General features: G+C 53.4%; 1 protein-coding gene across 1 annotated transcript in view; it reads right to left on the bottom strand.

Annotated features, from left to right (window-relative positions):
* Window positions 1-402: 402 nt before the first annotated feature.
* The window catches only part of NSG2 (neuronal vesicle trafficking associated 2), a 34,758-nt gene continuing 11,976 nt past the window's right edge, over window positions 403-23,184 (bottom strand). Inside the window, exons 4-5 of the mRNA XM_090288594.1 lie at window positions 1,440-1,550; window positions 403-1,039 (exon numbers count right to left, since the gene is read on the bottom strand). Coding sequence (XP_090144720.1) covers window positions 848-1,039; window positions 1,440-1,550 — 303 coding nt within the window. The 3' untranslated portion in view covers window positions 403-847. The remainder of the gene's footprint in view (window positions 1,040-1,439; window positions 1,551-23,184) is intronic.

Raw genomic sequence — 23,184 nt, 5'->3', positions numbered from 1 at the left:
AAAAATCAGTCGCCTGTGCTTACGATGTGGACAGATGTCCCACACCTGTCCCGTCCGTCCTTCTTCCAGCACCTTATCCTCCCTCCCCCCCCAACCCCCACCATCTCATAAACCTGGGCAGGATCCAGGTGGAGACCTAGAAACACAAGAAAAAGACAAAGCCCGCCCGCTTCCGGGGGCCCGCGGACACCATCCCCAGCCCCCGGCAGTGCGCCCCGAAACCCTTACATACAAATCTGTGCTCACCTCGCAAACACCCCCTGCTGGGGGCCATGCCCTTGACTTGCAAGCTTCCTGGGCTTCCTAACGTCCAAACCAGCCCTTCTCTCCAACTCGGCCCTTCCTACCTCCCCGGGTTCCTGTCCTGCAGCCCAGCGGCCACCCGAACGCCCCCCGTGCGCGTGGTGGGCACTGTGCCCTCGGGACCCCACACAGAAGCTGCACTTTCCCAACTAAGCGGCGGCCCAGGGGGCCGTCCCGCTCCTGCCACGTCTGCCGCATGCAGCCAGCGCAACCCCTCTTCGTTCGCGTTCTCTGCTTCTTTCCTGCTCTGTTTCTAATGTTTCCTACCAAATGATAAGCAGTGGCTTTGAAAATATCTTACATGGGAACAGTCAACACGAAACATGCCTTTGTACATGAGCCTGACTTGGGGACAAATCAACAATACCAAGGACGGAAAGAAATACCGACTCAGACAACTCCAGTGCTCAATAGTTCAGGTGAGACCCCGTCCCGCCTGGCCCCCCACCCCCCACATCCCAGGAGTACAGTGTTGTCTTGTGACTGGAGCTTGGCTAGGCCAACGGGGGTCCCCCTCCACCCCCATTCTGGCTGCGGCGGGCCTCTAGTGGCCCTGGGTCTTAGGTGGCTTGGGCTCGTGGATGACCGCAGCCGCCGACAGCCACGGCCCGATGGCCCGGGCAGTGCTCTGCTTGGCCACGCTGTAGTGGCTGATGACCGTGTAGAAGCGGCTTCTGGAGCTGGGGTCCTGGGAGGAGTAGTAGGCATCCAGGGAGGCCGGGATGCAGCGCTTGTGCTGGGAACGAGAGAGAGAGGGTCAGGGGCGGCTCCCAGACTGCTTCCAACCCACCCTGCAACACGGCCACCCCACCTGGGGACCGCAGCCGGAGAGCAGGTGACAGCACCCGGCCCGGGCCTCCCCAGCATCCCCACCATCCCCACCATCAACTTCAATGAGAGGAGGATGGATCAAGGTGCTCTCTCCACTGGCATCCAGAGTCTGAACCTCCCTGCAGACTGCCTCCAATGTAATGTGCATCTGGCCAGGAGTCTCAACCTTGCGTGAAGGACTTGGTCTCCAGTAGGTAGGAAGGAGAGCCCCTCCCCCGAGACGGCGCTCTGCAGAGATGGCCCGACGCGGGCGGGACCGCACATCAGCAGGTAGGAGAGTCGCTCACCTGCCAGAAGGCCCTTACCTTATAGACAAAGCCCTCAGGGCAGCTGTGGTCGTAGGTGAAGGCTTTGTAAACCACCAGGAACACGATGCAGGCGAGGAATGCCAGGGCCAGGCTGACAAGGATGGTGACCTGGGGGGAGATAGAAGGGACGGTCACCCAGCCTCGGCTCCCAGCCTCAGTCCACACGCACGGCCAGCATGGCCTAGAGCTGGCAGGGGTGCGGGGGACCCAAGAACTGGCTCTGTCCCAGCTCTGTCACTGATGTGCAGTGTGACCTTGAGCTAACCACCTGCACTCTTTGGGCCTCAGTTTCCTACCTTCTGCCACATACTTTCTGAAGCTCCTTCCTGGTCCAGTGTGTGATCCCCCCTCCCAGTTACATCTCCTGTTAACTGTCTGGGAATGAGGGACATGGTCACTCCATCGTCACCGCCCTGATGCCAGTACTAAATTCCAACCTCAGACATCGAGTGCTTATTTCATGTCCACGTGGGTGGCCAAGACACATTCCCAACCCCGACTGCCACTTCCTGCCCTCCGGCCACAGACCTGCCGCCCCCCCCCCCCCCCCCACTCCCACATTCTTCCATCTCAGGAAATGTCAGTTCCACCTTTGCAGTCACTGAGGCCAAAACCACAAAGTCATCCCTGACTCTATTTTCCTTATGGTCTATGTTCAGTCTACCAGCAGATACACCCATAAGCTGACCGCTTCTTGCCACCGTGGTCCCCTCCACCCTGACCCAAGCCATCATCACTTCTCACCTGCAGCAAACAGCCTTCCAGCTAGTGGCCCCCGAGACCCCTGCGGTGGGTTCACACAAACGCAACCAGAGAGGCCCCTTTCAAAATCTAAGCCAAGCCTTCTCTGCCCAAAAGCATCTCACAGTCTACAAATTGCCCAGAGTGGAAGCCCAGCTCCTGATCATAAACTACAATCAAGCTTTAAAAAATAATACAGCACCTAGCAAACTGGGGGGACCAAGAGGACTGATCAGAAAGGAGTAACTGGCCGACCTCGGGGGCCCCTCCAGGCTTGCACGAACCCACCCCACCCCTCTGTACAAAGGCGTAGGGCACTGACCCCCACGGCACTGGGCATCTACAGTTATGTAACCAGCGTTTCTTCCCATGTTATTTTAAAAAGCCGATGGCCCTCTGAATCAGTTGGCCTAGAAATATGGCAGAATTCCTCTCATAGAGAGAAGGCTCTTTAGATTCAGAAGAAAAATAAAATCGACCTTAGGGGGTCCCGTCTCACCCCCTTCCCGTTCCGATCAGCAAACGTAGAAACAGAAGGAAATGAGCGTTCCGTTCCTCCAAGTAAACAAAAGTTTATTGGCAGCTGTAAATACTGGACAGGAGGACTTTGCAAAGGAAAAGATGGATTTGGGGGTGTCTGTCTGAATCCCACAGCCAGACATTGTCCGTGAGAAATTTTCTGTGTGTGTATGAAGTTTCAGGATGGTGAGCTATGGCAATATAGTAAGAACTATATATGTTTGCTCTCCGTTCCCAGTTCCTGGCACTGCGCTCCCAAAACCCTTATAATGTCCTAAGTAATAAGGGCACTCGGAGCATTTTTTGTTATAATATTTACTTTTGTCTGTGTGTGTGTGTGTGGCGGGGGGTGGGGGCGGTCTTTCATTCCTAACAGCCCTGAGCCCATCTTGGGGGGAGGGTCTGACTCACCACGGGGCTCCCAGAGCACCACAGGGTGCTCACAGCAGGTGATTTTAGAAAACAGAGAGAGGGAGGGGTGGACCGAGGGAGGGAGGGAGGGAGGATCCAGAGGGGTCAAGGCTGATGACACCACCCATTTTACAGCTGTGCAAACTGAGGCGCAGAGGGGCAGGGTCCCACGTGTGACGCCACATGGCCACTGCAGCCGCAGAGCCTGAGTGGAACCCTGGGATACCTCACTCGGACCCTTTGGTCCTAACCACCCCCTTACCTGCGGGGCCTATTGAGCAATATTCCTCGGTCTGCAGCTGCCTTTGCCGGCAGTAGGGCAACTGAGCAAGACAAGGCGTGCTGTGCACTTATCCTGGGAGGACAGGTCGCCTCAGATGTGGCAGCCCCAGGAGGTTGGATGAGAGAGAGAGAGAGCGAGAGAGAGAGAGAGAGAGCGAGCGAGAGAGGACACCCTCCCGCTGTCAGTCCAGCCAGGACGCCGATCGGGGACCCTCGTGCTGGGAGGAAACGGGAACTCATGGACATTCATGTCCCACAGCAACTGGGCACCTCGAGGCTCAGTAAACTGCTGGCTTTTGTGAAGAATGCAAACCCTGGACTCAGAGCCGTAGGTCCACCCAGACCAGGGCGCTGGGGCTTTGTGGGAGGACGGAAACAGAGCTGCCGGCCGGACGCCCCGCTTTTGTATGCAACAGCGGGAACCCCCATAGACGTAACGAAGCCACCGTGCGCCTTGCTCCTGGCTCAGCCCCAAAGATGGTCTTTCCGAGGCTGAGGAATGAATGGCCTTCCACATACACGAGCACCATGAGGATTTGAACTCAGGTCTGAAGGCCACCTGCCTAACCATATGTGATGCTTCCGATCCATCTATAACTACATTAGTGTTTATTTTTAATTAAAAACCCATTGCCCCATGGGTACAACAACAGAATTGGAAGTCCGAGAGGAAAAACCCTCCCTACGATCTCGTTTTCACACGCTCGCTATTCATGCTGCCTGCAAGCGTGTCGGCGAAAACCTTCGTTTCTTCGGCTTCTCCTCGGTGTGCCCGTTGGTGCCCCATCCAGCTCTCTGTGACCACACACACCTAGTGGGGCCAGCCACCCCAGAACCAAGGAAGGCCTCGGCTTCACCATCTCTGCAAAAGGGCTCTTCAGCCCTGCACGAGCCCACACAAAACCGCCGTGAGGTGCAGACGTGAGGATTACCGTGTGTGTGCCAAAGGGACAAACTAAGGCCCCCTGCTGCCCTCGCTGCTGTTGTTACACTGTGCGGCATGAGGGCTGAGTCCAGTTCAGGGGGTTCCTCAGTGCGAGGACCGTGCGGTGTCACGCTGTGTTGCCATCAGCTGTGACTGGTCCTTTCCGAACTACCCGCAGGCCCCAGAGCAAGGCTGTGCTCTGTCCCCGGGCTTCCGAAAGCCTGTGCGTCCTGCTACCTGAAGGGTTTGCTGGTGGTTTCCGTTGACGGGGCAGAAAAGCACCTCTGACGTGAGCCGTCTCTCTCCCCTGGTCTCTCCTGCCTCCCCCACCTGATCCATTGATGCATCGTCCTTGCTGGCCACCAAAGGCTCTCCCTAAATTACTCCTCGGGACAGTTCATGACAGGGCTAAAAATCCCATGTCATCGAACTGTGGGGCGGACTTCGCGCCCTGACACAATGGGCCTATGACCTAAACAAGGCTCGGGACCATCTAAGGAGATAGAGCAGATAGAGAATCCTGGGCTCTGCACCCCGAGACTCTGGTCCCCATCTGCCACCACACTCGGAAACCAGCATTTCCATGCAGGCCTGGCTTCTGATGAGGGGGGGCAACTGCTCGCCCCTGACCGTCAGCACTCAGGCGCACCCGGGCTGCCCAGCCGCAGGGGCTGCTGACATTCCCGCTTTTCAGATGACGAACCCCGGGGGCTGCAGAGGTTGCTGGTCAATCATACGGAGTTTCTAGGCCACTGGGAGTGCAGCAAGACTTAGAAGCCAGGTCTAAGTGGGTCCGGATCACCTTTTCGTTCCTTGGCGCTCCACGGTTCTCATCTTGTGGCCTCCGCCTACCTGTCCCGCATCACCAATCACCACCACCCTAGGACCATGCACACACACAGTCGTACACAGGTGCACACACAGACACAGACACACACACACACAGACTCACACAGAGAGAAGGATACAGAGAGACAAACACAGAGCTATGCACACACAGACAGATGGACACACAGACAAATGGACACACAGACAGACACATCCTCTGCAGTCCATGTTTCTGAAAATTCTAGGCTCTCCGCATGCTGTTCATGGCCATCTCCTGGGATGGCAGTTCTCACACACAGCAGGGGGCCTCCCCACGCATTTCTTCACAGCAGGCCTCTCTGGGGCCCAAGGACTGGTCCTGCCAAGGCCACGAGTCACTTGTGCTCCCATGAGCTCTCCACCCCTCTGCTCGCCCCACAGACCACAGGCTTCCCGAGGGCAGGGAGGGCGCCTAGGGGCTGTCTGCCCAGCTCGTGGCCTGGGCGTGCGCGGACGGCACCTCAGTGGGCTTTGGAGGACTCACGTCCACAGCTTCAGCCAACTGCAGGGCCAGGCCCCAGAGCAGAGCCCGTTACCCACTCTGCCCAGAGGGCCATCTCTTCACATCCCGGCCTCTGCCAGAGGCACACGCAGCCTCACTGCATCCTGGCCCACCCGTCTGAGTGTATCCCGCATCCCCGTCTCCATGGAGACGCCAGCCCTGCAGCCCAAACAGTGCATTCCATTAAGCTGCTTTCATTCCTCAATCCCCTTTCTTGGCAGAAGAGTTGATAAAAAAAAAAAAAAGAAGAAGAAAGGAAATCGGGTCAGCAAAATTGGTTTGGAAAATTAGAAATCATCTTCCCCCACTTCCAGTGTGTGGCACCGCTGTGTGTGCCAGTGGGGCTTTCTGAGCCGGAGAGGCCGCTCCACATCGCCCCGGAACTCCTGCCTGGGTGAGAAATCATGCCCACGGGCGCCATGAGCGCGCGAGGCAGGGTCCTCTGTCCTCCGCACACCAGCCCTGCTCTCCGGCCCCGAAGGGTCTCTCTCTAGTCTCCTTCCCCCTCCCGCTCCTGCCCCAGTGCAGACACACACACACACACACACACACACACACACACACACACACACACTCCCCAACTGGGAGGAGTCTTGGGGGAGTTTTCGCAGAAAATAGTTAATACAGGATCCTAAGGCTGCCAACCTGGGGGACGCCTGCTCAAAAGGCTGGCCGCTGGCTGGTATCTGAGACCTGGGCTGTCAGGAGGCTCTCACCATCCCCAGGACTAGTGCGTGCGGCTTGCCCTGCCCACGTGGTACCAACGGCATGGTTTACGCTGAGAAGCAGCCCTCCCTCTGGAAGCTGGGCCCTTGGGTACAAAGCCTGGGGCTGGGCAGAGGAGCCTCTGGGACCAGCCCCCAGTAAAAACCCTGGGTCCTGAGTCTCTCCTGAATTCCCTCAGTTTCTCCATCTGGAAAATGGGAGCAGTGCTGATCGCCTGCCTGGCCTTGGTCCGAAACAGGGCACGTCAGTATGGGAATGGATCCAAGCACTTTCTGCCACAACGTTATGTCTTGGGTTGCAATGCCGACCTGCAAACGGCAGGCCAGGCCCGCAGAGCGAGCCTCTGTGGTTCCATCCCCTGCCCTGTCAAATGCCTCCTCAGCTCAGTTCCCGGAGAGGGAGTTGGCTTGGCTCAGGGCCCCGCTGCCGCATCCAGGATTTCGTGGGAGAAGCGTAAGGTGGACGTTAACAACTATCAAACATGCTGTGGTTGTTTGAACTTTATTCCTCATTACTAACTATTAAACCAGCCCTATAAAGGTAGGTCTTACTGTCTTTCTCCCTTTATGAATGAAGAACAAAGACCCAAAGAAGTCACTTGCCCAAGAAAACTCAAATGACGGAGACCGGAGGAGCAGGGTTTGGAGGCAGGCATGATCCCAAAGATTGTGTACGCTTCTGCTCGCTCCACGTCTCCGGCACGGCTGCCACCAGAGTGCCGTGACGAAAGCACAGACTCTTCCCACCCCCAAACCGAGAGCTCGCATTACCACGCTGTTGGGCCCCCCAAAAGCCTTCCTGCCCATTCTCTGGGGCCCCAGTGAATCCAGCTAAGTAAATTGCCTTTTGAAAGAAAAAGGAAGAGCAAACATCTGTGGCCCCAGACTTCCTGTGAGCGATAATTCAAGAGTTTCTTTCTGAGCCCACAGGGGAAACTCCCATAGGAAGGAGGTGCAGAAGGAAGCCCATCCGGAGCCAGGAGCGCATTAATATCTGTGGAGCCCTTACAAGAGAAAAAACTCAATTTAAGTTGGAACATTTCAGAGCGTAACTCACTTCCCAGTTTCATTTGCTATTGGCATAACGATGACAAAGAAGAAGTGAGAGTCCCCGGGCCCGGCTTATGAAAGAGATAAATCTCTGGCCTCCTAAAGTAGTTTTCATTCTGCAAGTTCATGCCGTTGGTCAGCCCGAACCAGAGGATATGAAGACCTTCGGCGCCGAGCATCCTACAGCGTGGAGGCGCTGAGGCCTTACGTCACAAGGTTGTGTCTTTAGAAGCCGATAAACAGAAGGTAAATGCCAGATGGAGATCTGAACGTGTGCACCTCAACCTAGACAGCCTGTTAGCAGGGAGGGTGCGACCTTTTCTGGTCACCTACTCTGTGCCAGCACCGAGCAGACAGGTGACGTAGCCAGTGAGGAAGCCCTGGTGTGAGGACACGGGCGGGCCAGGCACCGGCGGGGACGGGAGCACACGTGCCCCATCCACCCAGGTGATGGTGGCCAAGAACGGGAACGTGGCCCGCGCCGTGGCTGATCTGCTTTTTCAGGAAGAGACCGGGACCCTCAGCTGCAGGTGAAACTCCCCAGTTTTAAACTGGGGGCAGCAGATACAAATCTGTGCTTTCACTTTAACCCTCTCAACAGTCCTGTGAAGTCCACATTTTTAACCCTATTTCAGAGGAAACCAGGCATCACAAAGGGGTTGGTTATGGGCCAGAGAGCAGCAGCAGCTAAAACCAGGACTCGCCTCAATCTGCTCTAGAAGGGAGGTGATGAGGTCCGAGGGGACTCAGGGGGTGGGGCTGGTCTGGGACCACTTACGGAGCATCTCCTCCCAGCGAGGGACCAGGCTGTCCCCCCACGCCTGACTCAGCACACGTGACAACTGTGTGATGACGCAAGCCTATGCCTGCCCTACTGCGGGGACCCCCCAGGGTCGCACGGCCAGGGTGGGTTGAGCCTCTTCTTGCAAACATTCGCTCGACATACCTGGGCCTTCCTCCCATCCAGGCTGCTGGGCAAGGAGGGGCCTTGGAGCGTCCACTGCGACCTTGCCCATCACCGGCATGTTGTCAGACAGGTCCAGGCCCTCACAAAGTGAAACGTGGTAACTACAACGTCACAGGGCCCTGCTGTTTCCACAGGGACTGATTGCAGCTCCGAATCCGTCCTGACATGCAGGCAAATGGGCTTTGAGCCGCTAGGTCACGAAGTTCCTTGACTGCTTCCTTGATTATGGTATGGATTTATTTTTTAAGGAAACGAAAGTCTTCTAAGGGTTCAGGGCACGGGCAGAGCAGCAATTTGCTTTGGGCTGTCCAGAGACCAGGGTGCTGGGGTTTAAAAGGAAATCAGTGGGAGGTGGGCGGAGCCAGGCTCTGGGGCCAGGCTGGCTGTGTGACCGGAGCAGGCAGCACCACCCCTCGGAGCCACAGTGGGGTTAGGCAGAGCCACACCCGCCGGGCAGGCACGCTGCCGGGAGGGCTCCCACAGACACTGGCCATGACGCTCCCAGCGATGCGCGTTCCGTTGCTGTCATTATTGCTGAAATCCATCCCTTAGTTGCCTGTAGGGCTGAGGGCTTGACTTCCTGTCACTAAAATAGCAGGCTGCCGGCTGGACCTCTGGGTTGCACCAGAACGGTCTGTTGAGTCACCACTGCCTTCTGAACTTCCTCATGGTTTTGGGGGGATAGCAGTCAGGTCCCAGCCTCTCGCCTCCCCCCCCCCCCCCCCCCGGCTCCTCATTGTGGAAGGACCCATCCCTTCCAACGGCTGACCGTACAAAGGCGAGCGCATCTCGCAGCAGGCACACGGGGCTGTCCCCACAGCCAGCCTGCCCGGCCGCAGAGCCCTGGAGCCGGGGCTTGGCACCTGCGACAGCCCTTTTCCCCAAGCGAGTTCCCACAGCGGCCGCCACCCGGGTCCTGTCTGCGCGCTGGTCCAGCTGCGCGCTCCGGCCCTGCCCTCCCAGCGCCCGGCGGGTGGGATGCGCTGGGCACCATGGCCCAGCGGGCAGGGCTGGCCTCCTCGCCCGCAGGGGAAGCTGCTGTTTGCGGAGGGGGTGCGGTTCGGGACGGGGCCTCATCCTGGCCCTGGAAAATGAAACAGAGAGTGTGCGATGCTCTCAGCTCCGGGCGGAGGGAGCGGGTCTGATGCTCGCCTGGGCGGGACCGGCCCCGCCTGGAGGACCCGGGCTCGGCTGTGGAAGGTGCGCAGTGACCGTGTGCCATGTCGGTACGCGCCGCTCATCTCATTTTTGTCACACCCTCTGTTTTTCCAGAAATGACTGAAGGCCACGGGCAGGCACCATGACACGCCCACTCCCGGGGAGCTCGCGGAGGCCCCGCGCTGGCTCAGACACGTCCCAGGGTCTCTCCATGTGTCCCCACGACAGTCCTTCATGGGGGGCATTGCTCTTACGCCCCCACTTTACAGAGGAGGAAGAGAGTCATGCGTGAAGGGAAGGACTGAGGACGGCCCAGACTCGGAGGCAGGGCTTGCAGCAGGGCCCATGCCCGCAGCAGGCGTGATAAATGGGCGCAGGTCCCCAGCAGCCCAACCAAGGGCAGGAGCTGGGTCTGCTGAAACGGTCACTCCAGCAGGTAAGCACAGACGGAGTGCTCAGAAGAAAAGCCAACTGCAGCCTCGGGCGAGGCGCCTCTGTCTCACGCTCTGATTTTCCCTCCGTCCAGCGAGAAGGATGACAACAATGTCCACGTCACCCACCTCATCAGGCGGCGGTGAAGGTCAAAGGCGAGGCTCTGTGCAGCAAGCACAGCGCCCAGACCCCAGGAGAGGCCCCACCAACATCCACGCTCCTGTCTTATTTCTGGTCTTCCCTCCGCCCCACTCAGGGAAGGAGGCAGCGTGGCGGGTGGGTGCCCAGCCAGCTCAGTGTTACTCGAAAGGAAGAAAGAGGCCACGCTGGGCGCTTGTCAAGCGCGTGCTCCTGAATTTCACAAGCACGCAGCTGAACGGCTCGGTGACTTCCAGCCTGGACTCCGCTGGAAATCCACATTAAAATGAACGGTGCCCCCAACTCCCCATTACATGGCGCTGCCCTGGGAGGCTCAGGAAAGCTGCGTTTCCCCTTCCTCCCCAGCAGCCGAGAAGCGCAATTGATTTTCCTGACCTCATTTTCATGTTCTAAAGAACCGCTTCCCCAGGGCCCCTCTGAGAACTGAAAGGGAGAGAAACCTCATTCATATTTCACCATGTAACCCAAACACTAATTGTGTCCCTGACAACAGATACCAGCGGAACAGCTAGTCCGTAGTGGGCCCGGGGCCAGGCGTGCGGTCTGCAGAGACGACCTTCAGAAGGCAGGGAGGGAAGCGCTGTGACAGAGGCGGCACCAGGGAGGGGGCTCCTGTCCCCGCAGGGGGAGGGGGAGAAGGTGACCTGCAGAGACAACGGCCAGGCCAAGCCTCAGAGCTGCGGGTGGTACCAGACGGGGAAAGAGGAAGCTTGGAGGGGAAGCAGGGGCCGCCCGGAGAAGGAGCACGACCGTTAGACAGAATCTATGCGGAGCACTAGGGAGCCAGCGGGTGTTTAACCTCTCTCGGACATGCTTCCGTCTGAGCTTTTAAAATTACTTCGGTGCCCTGGCCGGGGGCTCAGTTGGTGGGAACCGTCCCCCGTACACCAAAGGCTGCGGGCTCCGTCCCTGGTCAGGGCGCGCGCCTAGGCTGTGGGTTTGATCCCCGGCCGGGCTGCGTATGGGAGGCAGCCCACTGATGTTTCTCTCTCACATTGATGTGTCTGTATCTCTCTCTCTCCCTTCCTCACTCCCTAAAAATCAATAAAAATATATCCTTGCGTGAGGATTTTTTTTTTTTTTTTTTAATTACTTTGGCAGTTTGGGTGGAGATTGAATTGGAGGGGGTGAAACTGGGAGATAGGAAGACCAGGCACGGGCTGTAAAGTTAACCCAGACCTGAGTTCTCCATGGTGGTCTTCTTCTCTGTCCCGTACTGAGCTAGGCATTTGGGGAGATACCGAAACAACGCGACAAACTTAGGCTTACTGGGTACCCACTGTGTTCTAGTGCTTTCTATACGATATCTCATCTAAGTGCCACAAAACAAAAACCAGTATCTTCATCCAATACATTAAGAACCTAAAACTCAGGGAGGCAAGGAGAAGGCGGGTCTGACCCCGCACCCCAGCGTCAGAAACAGCAGCGGCTCCAACGCAGACGGAGGCGGTCAGTGGCATCAGTGTGTGCGGCCCTGAGCGGCGCGCTGTGCTCTGGCTCCAGGGAGGACTAACGTGAGCCTGGAGGGGAACTGTAAAGGCAGAGCCCTGGGCTCTGTTAATATTCCGGGATAAAGGTTGTGGCCTTACACTCGCCTGCACATAAACGGAGGCTGCAGCTGCCTGCCAACATCCCAGGGACACCAGATGTGGGCCACGCCTGGTCTTCCATGCGTCACCCACAGTACCTACCCCCAGGCCTGGGACACGCTGGCTCCTCTCTATGTACTTACTGACCGAATGGAGCCACTCGGAGGAAAACCTCTGAGGAGTTACAATTAAGAGAATGACAATGGGTTTGTTTCCAAATGTCATCTTTCAAAGCTTTAGAGGGGTAGCTGGTTATAGGTGGAATTTATTTGCCTATTCATTCTTCGCATATTTGCTGAAAACTACCTACACCCTTCCAAATATCCCTAAGCCAGATGATTTTATGGGTGAATTCTTTATTTAAAAAAAAAAAAAAAACTTGAAGAAACAGAATATTTCTACTTTTTCAAATTTTTCTAGAGTATTTAGAAAGAAAAAGGTATGTACATTCTCATCACAAAGGCAGCATAGTACTGATACCATACCCGACAAAGACAGCACAGAAAACTCACCACAACCTCAAAATCTTAATAAAGCAAAATTTTAAATAACATATTAGCAAACAGAATTCAGTGCTACTCATGACCAAAGCAGAACATGTAAGAACAGCTTGATATTTAGAAACCTATCCATATAATTTACCATGATACTAAGTCAAAGAAGCCAGACCATATATCATCTTCTTAAATGTGGGAAGGGCACTGGGGAAAAACACTCCACCAAAATGTAAATGGTAAAACACTAGAAACAGTAGATCGGGGAGCACAGACCAATGCAATCGGACAAGAAAATGACATTAGGGGTCTGAAGATTGAAAAGAAGAAATAACATAAGAAAACTAAATACCAGAAAAGGGAAGCAATATTAGTACTGTGGACAGATGATACAATAATATATGTAGAAAACCCAAAGAGTCAAAATTTTAAACAAATTATCACAAACAATAAGAAGAGTTGGTAACTGCCTGGTGGCAAATGTACAAGTTTCCAAAGCATTTTTATTAAGTATAAATAACAACCAGTTTAAAAATATAATGGAAAGAAAGGTCCCCTTTGTAATATCAACAAAAGAATCGGTAAATACTTTGGAATAAATTTAGTAAGAACTGTAACGATAATTTTAAAGCTCACTTGGGAACCTTGAAAAAAAACTTCAACAGATACGAAGTTAAATCTTGTCTCTAAATAGACTCAAAATTTTAAAGATGTAACCTCTCCTCAAATTATTCTATAAATTTATGGAACCCAAATTAAAAATTTCCGTGATTTTTGGAACCCGAACAATATATTAATATATGGAGAAACAAACATATAAGTTTGTAAGGAGTTCCTGAAAAGTAAAAGGAATAAGGGAAGAAGATGCATCATAAAACCATGTAATTGAGAAAAATTGGTATTGTCTCAATTTCCAACACCAAATAATTGTCGGGCCAGTGGAAGAACAGAGAGCACAGACGTAAACCGAAACACGTGAGAGAATACAGTATCTTAAAAAGATGGCATGTCATGTCGGGTTGGATTAGCTAATGATTGTAGACCACCTGCCACCTGGCTGTTCACAAAGAAATAAAGTTGGGTTCTCAGCTTTAGTCTTTACAAATTCCAGATGGATCCAAATTTTAATATAAAAAATAAAATTATTAAAGTACCAGGAAAAAAACCATGAGTTTAGAGTTGGAGAGGTCTCGATTTTTACAGAGTTTAGGGTATCAATATTTTCCTTTATACCTTCTGTTGCTGGTATTTAAAGTCAAAGCAAGAAACCACGCAGGCTTGGAAAAGAAGTTACACCATAAACGAAACCAAAGGCAGAGGACAGCTGAGAAAAGACCACATAGGTGGGAAGGGCTAAGTTCCTAGCTTTGGGGAGAGGCCATGCAAGTCAGTAGGAAGGATTAGCAAGCAGGCCAACCAAAGAGAATGTCTTCCAGGAAAGAAGTCAAGGTCAAGGGTCAGTTAGCTCACAGAAAGAGGCTCGGTCTCACCAAAAACAGAAGACAGACACAATTAGACAAAGCTGAGGTGTCATTTTTCTATCAGATGGGTAAAACTTCTCAGGAGTGTTAATACCCACCATGTGGGGAAGGTCACGTGCACAGGCACGGCGGAGGAAGGACTGACGGGACAGCTGTGGAAGGTAACGTGGGAAAATCTATTACAATTGAAGACTCACATACCTTCTGGCATGGCTTTCAAGATGAAGATTCTCATACCCTCCAAATATACTTGTAAAATGTATGAAAGACATGTGTGTGTGTGAGACACACACACGCGGAAGCTAGGGACTTCATGGCAGTTCAAGACGGAAGCTAGAACAATAGGGAGCTGATTGAGAGAGAGTAGGAAAACCCTCAGTGTACAGTCATTAACAAAAACAGAAAAGATCTCAATATGCTGCTGCAGAAGGGTCTCAGAGAGATATACACGATCAAGAGAAAAAAGCAAGGTGCTTTTGTGTACAAAACGGTCCCATCGGAGAAAATGGAGGATAGCAAATGGATAGATGCATATGTCAGTATATATATGCTGACATGTGGGCAATGCCTCCGGCCGAGAACATAAAGAGCTTCTCTAAACTGCCCAGCAGCGTGTTCTGCGATGATGAAACTGTCCTTTAACTCTGAGCAGTCCAATACGGTAAGGACTAGGCTCTTGACTGAGCACTTGACGACTAAGCACTTGAAATGTAGCCTGCATGACTGAGGAATTAAATGTGAATTTTTATCCCATTTTAATTAATTTAAATGCATATAGCTGCCTGTGGACAGCACATAGGCAATGGATATTTGGGGTGAGAAGGATTATTAAGAGAGACAAAAGGAGACTTATTTCCAGTGTATGCCTTTCTATACTGTCGGGCTTTTGCATGTGTAATTGTGGGGCTCTTATTTTATTGTAAAAGAAAAGTTACTGGCCTCCCAGGGTCCATGGTCATAAAGGATATAGAATAGAATCAGGAGGGGCGGGGTGTGTCCCTGGGAACCCAGGCTTTCCTGGGGCCCTGGAAGAATGCAGGTAAGGAAGCAACTGCATGAAGGTCAAGTGGACAGACTCCCCCATGAGTAAGGCCCCAGAGGAGGAAAGGACCAGCTGTTAGGACAGGTGCATCCTGGAGCTGATATTTCAGTGGGGCCCATGAGAGGAATAGGTGTGCACTAGATGGCGGGGCAGAGGGAAGCCCTCAGGGCGGAGGGAGCAGCTAAGCGGAGGAGTGGAAACGAGACAGGGCAGCGTGCCCAGGAAACCAGGAGGAACTCAGGTTGGCGGGGAGATGGAAAGACAGGAAGGAGAGGGGGTTGAAGAGATGGACAAGAAACAGGTTCTGAGGACCAGGGTCAAAGGACCAACGAGCTGAGATCCCACCCTGAAGGTCGGGGGAAGCCCCAGGATGGTTTTGAGCAGGACAGAGGAGAGATCACATGTGACTTTGAGAAGAAACACACATTGGCCATGACTTAGAATATCAAAATCAAAGATTAAAGCTGGAAATGAAAGTCCAGTTGAAATACATGCAAGACTCATCTTTATCTTCTGTAGAAAAATCACAATAAAGCCAGTTATGGACCTAAAGTTGTATTCTGTATGTTTTACTTTGCCCATCAAACAACCACATTTGGTCTTTAAAAGTTATGCAGTACCAAGAAAAAAGGAAATTCAGAGGAATGTATCATTCCCACCTTCCACAGCCATCACAGTTTTATTAAGCCCCTTAGGTCCTTGAGACCTCTTTCATCTCTACTTTTACTAATTTTTCTAGGGCTTCAGATATCCAGGAGATGACTAGGAGAATAAACAAAATACCGGACAAGCTTGACATGTCTTGGTGGGTTGACAGGGCATGATTTCTGTTTTCAGACGAATAAACACGGCGATAGATCTTAGACTGAGGTTTCCCAGCCTCAACACCATTGACATTTGGGGCAGAATAATTCTTTGTTACAGGGGTCATCCTGTCCCTTAGGATGCTTAACAGCATTTTGGGCCTCTAACCATTGCCACACACACACACACACACACACACACCAGCTCTGACAACCATAATGTCCCCAGGGGAGTAAAATCATTCCTGGTGGGGAATCACTGTCATGAAACATCAAAGACAGAGGCGTCCTTGGGGACCACCCAACTTCCTCATTTTACAATGGGGGAAACTGAGGCCCAGAGGCTGAGACAAGAAACCAGATTTTCTTCCTCTGTTTAGATTTTTATTATTATTTTTTTTTTTTTAGGGACTAGAAATCCTTTTCTTAGACTCAGAGAAATGCAATAAAAGAGAAAAATTGGAAGGATTTTAATTCAAGTCAGTTTATCTAGCTGAATATTCATTTATTCTCTCCCTGAGATGCATGATTGATGCTATATTCATTCTATTTACTAACTTGGGTATCTAGCCACAAATACTCAAAATTAATCATCATGATAAAGATGATGAAAACATCCCCCTAATTCAGCGTTTTCCACTTTTGATTTGTCCACCGTGAAGAGGTTAAGAGGACGGTGTCTGATGCGTCCAAGCAAGAGCTGCCGTGGGCCAGCCCTCTGCAAGGCACATCACAAACACAATCACTGCAACAACCCTCGACACCCCTTTACAAAAGAGGACACAGGCTCGTGGAGGTGAGGTGACTTGTCCAAGGTCACTCAGCCGGTGCGTTCTAGAGCCGGCGTTTGAACACAGGTCTGTCAGATTGCACGGTGCAACTAAGTTCCGGCGGCAGAGATTTACAATGAGCTCACGCTTGTCACCCAAGTGAGAGCTGAATCCCCTCAGAGAACCCAATTCTCTCTGAATTGTTTGGATCACAGAGCTGAGGGGCTTGTCAGCATCTCCAGGAGGAGGCTCGGTCTCCGCGGCAGTTGCTATGACAACTAGTTTTCTTATAAATATAGAACACGGTGATGACACCACAAGCTGTGCCTACAGTCACTTTGTTAGGCTCTGTCTCCCTCTGACAGTTCTGAGAGCTTAAACATAATACAGTTTTTAAAAATCACATTTAATGTAACTATGCGTTGTAGCCATGGAGGCCCGGAGAACAAGAATGTCAGGAGATGACACCTCCCCCCTGCCCCACCCCCAGAGGGGACCGTGAGGCAGGCCACGTGACAAGCCACGAGGAAAGTGGCAGTGCTCCCTTGGGAAATCTTTGCTTCTGTGTTTTCTTTTGGCTCAATGCATTTCAGGGCTCAGCCGAAGTGTATTCAAAGAGAAGAAAGAGGAAAAGCAAAGCAAAGGGAAATCAGCCTGACATCTGTCAAATAGCAGGGCCAGGCAGCAGAACGGTAGTGCTCTAGCGGCCACTTTTCGGTTTAGTTTATTTTTTCCGAATCTATGAACTGTATTGGGGTGATGGTTAAGAGGGTAGTTTGGTTTAATTTAGCCAATTAAACCAAATGAGCAGGGTTTCCTTACTTGGAAGATGATATAGCCAGAAGAACCCATGCAAACACACACTGCTAATGAGCACACAGACACACACCCGTCTGGGGCAGGAAAGCTCTCCCCTTCTCCTTCCCGACTCTGTTCTTGAATACCTTCCCTAACCTCTCTGACCCTCAGTTCTCTCACCTGCACATCAAAAACAATGCCTTCCGCACAACTTACAATAGAGATAAAATAGGAAAGGACTAGCTAACTACCTGGCACATAATAAAAGCTCAATAAAATGGCAGTTATTGTTATTAGTTCATTACAAATAATACTTTTTTAAATATTGTTTTACTTGCCGTGAGCCTCTTCCGTTTATTACCCCAACGTGGGGTTTGAAACAGCTGATGAAGCCCCGCCTTCAGTGCTACCTTCCCCAGAGTTCCACCCAGGGAAGCCAGGGTCCCACCTGCAGGGACAGGGCAGGGGCCGAGAGAGATGCCTGGACTCTGGGACTCCTGGACGAGAGGCTGAGCTGCGACATTGAAGATGGGTTTCTGGAGGAGGTGAGACCTGGGCTGGGTCAGAAGGCAGGAAGCGAGGGGCGGCCAGAGAGCCAGAGGACACCACCCAGGCCAACACCCACATGTGGGAAGAGTCAGGGGTTCGGCGGAATGCTGGGGCAAGCGCCACGTGAGGGCAGGAGGTCAGTGAGGAGACAGAGACGTGGGCAGCAAGGAGCGCCTTCGGGAGAACCTACAAGGCCGGGGCTAAGCCCTCACACTGCTGCCTGGAGGAGGCAGGGCGCCTCCAAAGACTTCTCAGAGAAGACCTGATGGCCGGATCTGACTCCGCTCATGATGGAAGGGAGGGGTGGGACGGAGGTGGAGGGGAAGAGCTGGCACAGTGGAAGGGGTGAGAGGGGTGGCTGTTGGGCCCAGCCAACGTCAGATCTGGGGGCCCCCTGCACACCGGAGGCCCAGCCCAGGCGGATGTGGTCCTTCCCGTCCGAGGGCCCCTCACAAGACGTGAAACTCACATGGAACGACAAGAGGAAGCTCACCCTGGGAAGCTACCATGGAACTGTGGTGGTTTACACTGTCTCAGGCCTCACACAGGCCTGTGACGTGGACGTCGTTGCCCCAGTTTACAGACTGGGGGACAGATTCGGAGGGGCGAGATGACTTGCTTTAGTCCCCACAGACACACAGCGTCACACCCCAACCATCGATTTCCAAGCAGGGCACTGGGGAATCGCCTCTTGGGGGTGGGGGGTGGGGCATGAAGAGGGCGTGGTTTGCAGCCTTTGTCTATTTCCATGGGGCAAACACTCCTACCGTCGTCGGTTACAAGCTTCCAACAATCCAACAGCTGGTTTGTAAACTTGCAATGATTGCTCGGGGGAGCGGGTGCGCGCCAGCTCCAGCCCCTCCCTGCAGGAGCAAGAATACTCACTAGACTCTCCAAGTCTCCTTCTACACTAAACTTATTAACAAGTGGCTCTCTCCACTACAGCATTTACTGACTCATGTTTGAATCCATGAGAATAAAGAGCTGGCAGGGAAAGCAGCCAGTCACTTGGCTGTGGAGGGGCCACTGAATCCCTCAGTCCCTCCTCCAAACCCTGAGCATGTTCCTCCTGACATAGCATCAAAGTTTGTCAAAAAAAAAAGAAAGAAAAAAAATTAAGCCGCACTTGCTTGTCAATGATCGATAACAATATATTTTTTGAAGGTTGCTCTAACAGGGCAATTGCATCGGGCCAGAAGAAAGCACCAGCCACGTCCATTTGGATTTTCAATAAAACCCTAGCCAGAGGGGCAATCATGAACCTCAAATACCATGGCAGCCTTTTTGCCCCATGTGCTCACATGCAAATGCTTGCCTTGCCAGGTAATGACTGTTCCTAACCCGGCAGGCAGTGCTTTTAATAACTTACCTAAAATGCTCTTCAAAATACATTTTTAAAAAATAGGAGAACAATAAAAACCAGGACAGCAGATAATAAAGTAAAATTGCTTATCTCCATTTGCTGTCGTCAGCAAATATTAGAACCGTACCCATGAGAGGCGGCCCCTGGAGCTTGGAGGAAAAAATGGTAGGAGCAGACGGCGAAGCTGAAAATGGGGTCTCACCCCCCCTAGGATGGCAGCCCGAGGAAGAAGACATTGATGAGAATGTGTCACGGCAGAAGCAGAGATAGGGCCCCAGTTTGAAATACAGATATTGAAACGAGGCAGCCGGAGCTCTGTGTTTATCAACATAGGGCTTCTGTGTCAGCCGCAGGGATTTTTCTGTTTGCTCATTCACCTGTTTATTCAGGTATTGAAGACGCCTTTCGGTGCTTACGGTGGCCAGGGACTGGGATGGAGAAGACACCGCCCCAACCTCAAGCTGGTGGGAGGCACAGCAGGTAACTCAATGGGGCCGACACTGTGTGACTGGTGCTAGAATGAAGGGTCACAGAGCAGGTGCAAGAACCCCGAGGAGGAAGGACAGACTACGCATGGGTGGGCAGGTAAGGCCACAGAGGCCAGGAGCCATCGACCTGGGTGCTGAGGGATGAGTAGGGGCTTTGCCCAGTGGTGGAGGCGGCAAAGGCATGCCAGTGGGGAGAGACAGCGCGAACGAGACAGGCAGGCGTGCCCTGCGCGACGTGGTGAGGGGAAGGCCAGCGCTTCGGGCAGGTCCGGGCACCTGCAAGGTGGCAGGTGAGCAATGGCAGCTGCAGCAGGGTTTGGAGGATGGCAGTGCCACTGTGGGGTATGCATCCACAAGAGTGGACAGGAGGAGGCTGGGAAAGGAGGCGGAGGGACCCTGGAGGAGGCTGGGCCAGGGGGTGATGAGTGAGGACCGAGAACAGAGCCTTTCAGCAGGGAGAGGGGCCTGGGCTCCGCCGGCTGAGCCATGGCAACGGACCCTGGGGAGGCTGCTTCTGGCGTTTCAGCAGGTCGCCCCCCACGCTGGCGTTGGAGTGCCAGGGCCCCATCCCTTGGCCAGGTAGAAGAGACAGAGGAAAAGGGAAGGTAGGTTAGTCAGCAGCATCCCTGGGGAGCTACGCACAAGTAGCTGGCTCCCCCTCCACTCCTGGGGCAGCCTCTCCGAAGCGCTCACACCTGCGCTGGCACCTGCTTAGAGCCTGGGAGCTCACCTGGCTCACACCCTCCTGGGCGTGGGCCTCGGGGAAAATGAGCAACCTCTTTCTTGCCTTCCTCCCACGGCATCGGCCCCTCCCACTGCATCAGCCCTTTCACAGCATAGGCCCCTCCCACGGCATCGGCCCCTCCCACGGCATCGGCCCCTCGCACAGCAAAATCAGCTTTAGAAGAACCCAGCTCCCAGGAGTGAGAAGGAGGGGCTTCTCTCTGCATGCCCCCCTCTCCTCAGATCAGACTGATGTCTGTGGTCCTTTGCAAGAGCCTTCTTGGTTTTAGAAAAGACAAATATTCCAGGCATTTCTTCCAGCCAGTCTTCCTCAAATGACCCCTTCCTGCGCTGCTCCCCTCTCTCATCCTCTCTCACAGCATAATTGCTGTGAGCTGCTCTCTCCAGGTCAATTTTGAAATGTGCAGTCATAAGCCTTTCCACCTCTGCAAAGGTATTAAAATGAGGGATGGATGCATCTTTGCTGTCCCCATGGTTACCTCTGCTGTGAGCAATATACTGGGGGAGGCGGCCCAACCCCAACGACCAGCATCAGGCTGAGACCAGCAGAGTATCTGATTTCCAGCCCAGGACCTCCGGCCCCAACCTCCGTCCTGAGCGTCAGACCAGTTACATCCAAGGGTGGTCAGGCCGCCCCCCCGCCCCCACCAGGCACCTCACCCTCAGTGCATCTCCCCCAGTCCCCCACTTCAGTGGGTGGCATCGCCTGCCACCGTCAGCCAAGTCAAATACAGCGGAGCCCTTGAGCAAACCCCGCTCCCCTCTTCTTTTCCAACCAGGAGCAAATCCTGTTCGTTCCACCCCCGGAACAGCCCCACTGCAGCTGACAGCTCAGACCTCAGACTCATCACTGTCATCCCAACCGCCTCCCCCCCCCACCCCGTGGCTACCCTCACCCCCACAGAGGGCCCCCCCTGCCCCCACCGCGGCTACCCTCACCCCAGCAGAGGCCTCCCCCGCAGGGCCCGGAGGGAGCTCTCTCTAGGAAAGCCAACACAAGCTAATGAACCTTCACAGCTTTATGTGAGCAAAGGAATGTGCTCCATCCCTCCCATCTTGTTCCCATTGGCAGGGCGCTCCGCCCACACCTGACAGTCAGTGCCCACTGAGGGCTGTCCCCAAACCCAGCGTTCTTCCTCCCTGACCCCCAGGACTGCTACGGCAGCTTCTGCAGGCCTGGCCCCTGACCCAGCCACAGCGGTTCTCTTGGGTGACCCACTTCTGTTCTAACCAGCAGCGACCAGCTAGCAGAAAGGCTGGCCAGGCCTGGCCCTGAGCGCCGCCTCTGCCACTGGCTAGCTGGGCCAGCAGGTCACGTCACCGCTCTGGACCACAGCTGCCCTTTAAGAAATGGTGGGTCACATCAGTTTCTCAGAGGTTCGTGGGCACTAAATATGATAGAAGAGCCACATCACCAAAAGTTGCCAAAGAGATAACAGACAAACAAAACCATGGCCCAACGCCACATCTGGTGCCACAGGCACAGATGACAACTTGATACATTTCTTTCCGTGTCCGGTATCCTCTGTATACTTGTGTGTGTGTGTGCGTGTGCGTGTGTGTGTGCACGCATGCACGCCTTATAGTTCCAACCCCAGAAAACATAGTTACAACCTCTGCTTCATTCACACAATCTTCTCCGGGATGCAGGTGCCCCTATCATTGCCTGTCTTCATAACCATCATTTTAAATGACTGCTAAATGAGGAATAATTTCATCAGAGACTTGTAACACGCTATTTGGTAAAAGAGCAAATTTTAAAAGTAACTTTTTGTTTGTTTGTGATTGAAACAGTACATGTTCATATGAAATTTGGAAAGCTCAGGAATGCAAAAAGAACATGAAATTATCTCATATGCCCATAATACAGAGTAAACTGAAGACCCTCTGGAAAGAAAAAGCGCTTCTTAGGAACTGGTAAAATGGTCCATCCTATGGATGTGGTCCTATTTATGGGATCCGAGAGACCTGCTGATAATCCAGCATTGTTCCCAATACTCTGGTTTTATGACTAACACTGCAACCAGTGTTCTCACGCACGCACTGGGGCATGTCTCCGGAGACCTCTGCTGCCGGGAGGACCGGCCAGCTTGCTCCCTGGCCTGGTGCACATGGACAGCAGACCAAGACACCCCAGCCCTTCCCACACAGCTCCCTGCTCGTTCTTGCGTGCACTGGCAGGCAGGTCAGGCCAAGTCTGCGTTTACTGGGCCCACGCGGTGTGCCAGACACCGAAGCCACTGCCAGAAATAAGAGCCATCCCGATTCTCAAAGCAGGGTCAGCACCCAGGGAAGTCCCACCTCCTGGGGAGATGCCACATTCACTCCCGGGCTCACACACTCAGCTGCCGAGACACGGATTTCGCACAGAGAAAGACAGGAACAGAAACAGACCGGCATATTTATCCACGTGCCACGGTGATGCCCAGACAGCCAACCACGCGCTGCTTTCACTTCCAGAGCCCCCGGTCACAGCTGACACAACACGGTGACTATTAGCTATGCGCTTACCATGTTCAGAGCCAAGAGCTGCGCTCCCATTCCGTATGCCGCCCTCACGGCCTCCCCATATGATCTCCGGGTAACGGATGAGGCTTGCTGCCCTGCGTGTGGCCACACGGCTGGTAGGAGGCGGAAGCGGCTCATGGCCAGCCAGCCTGCGCCCCAATGCCCATCCACAGGGCCCCCCATCCTGCTGCCTCTGTGGCTGCTTTGCCTCCTAAGTACCCTTTAGGTCTGCCCACGTCTCTCTATCCACTCACCGTGCTTATCGGAGCCGCTGTTAATTTTTACTTGCATGACTGTAATCACCTATAGTCTCCCCACATTCCCTCTTGCTCTCCACAGTCCATGAGCCATGGGAAAGGCAGTGCTTTGATCAAA

This window comes from Furipterus horrens, unplaced genomic scaffold (assembly GCF_987537825.1).
Source record: "Furipterus horrens unplaced genomic scaffold, mFurHor1.1.pri manual_scaffold_10, whole genome shotgun sequence".
NCBI lineage: Eukaryota > Metazoa > Chordata > Mammalia > Chiroptera > Furipteridae > Furipterus > Furipterus horrens.
Note: the sequence above shows the minus strand (reverse complement) of the source record. Positions and strands in the feature narration are given on the sequence as shown.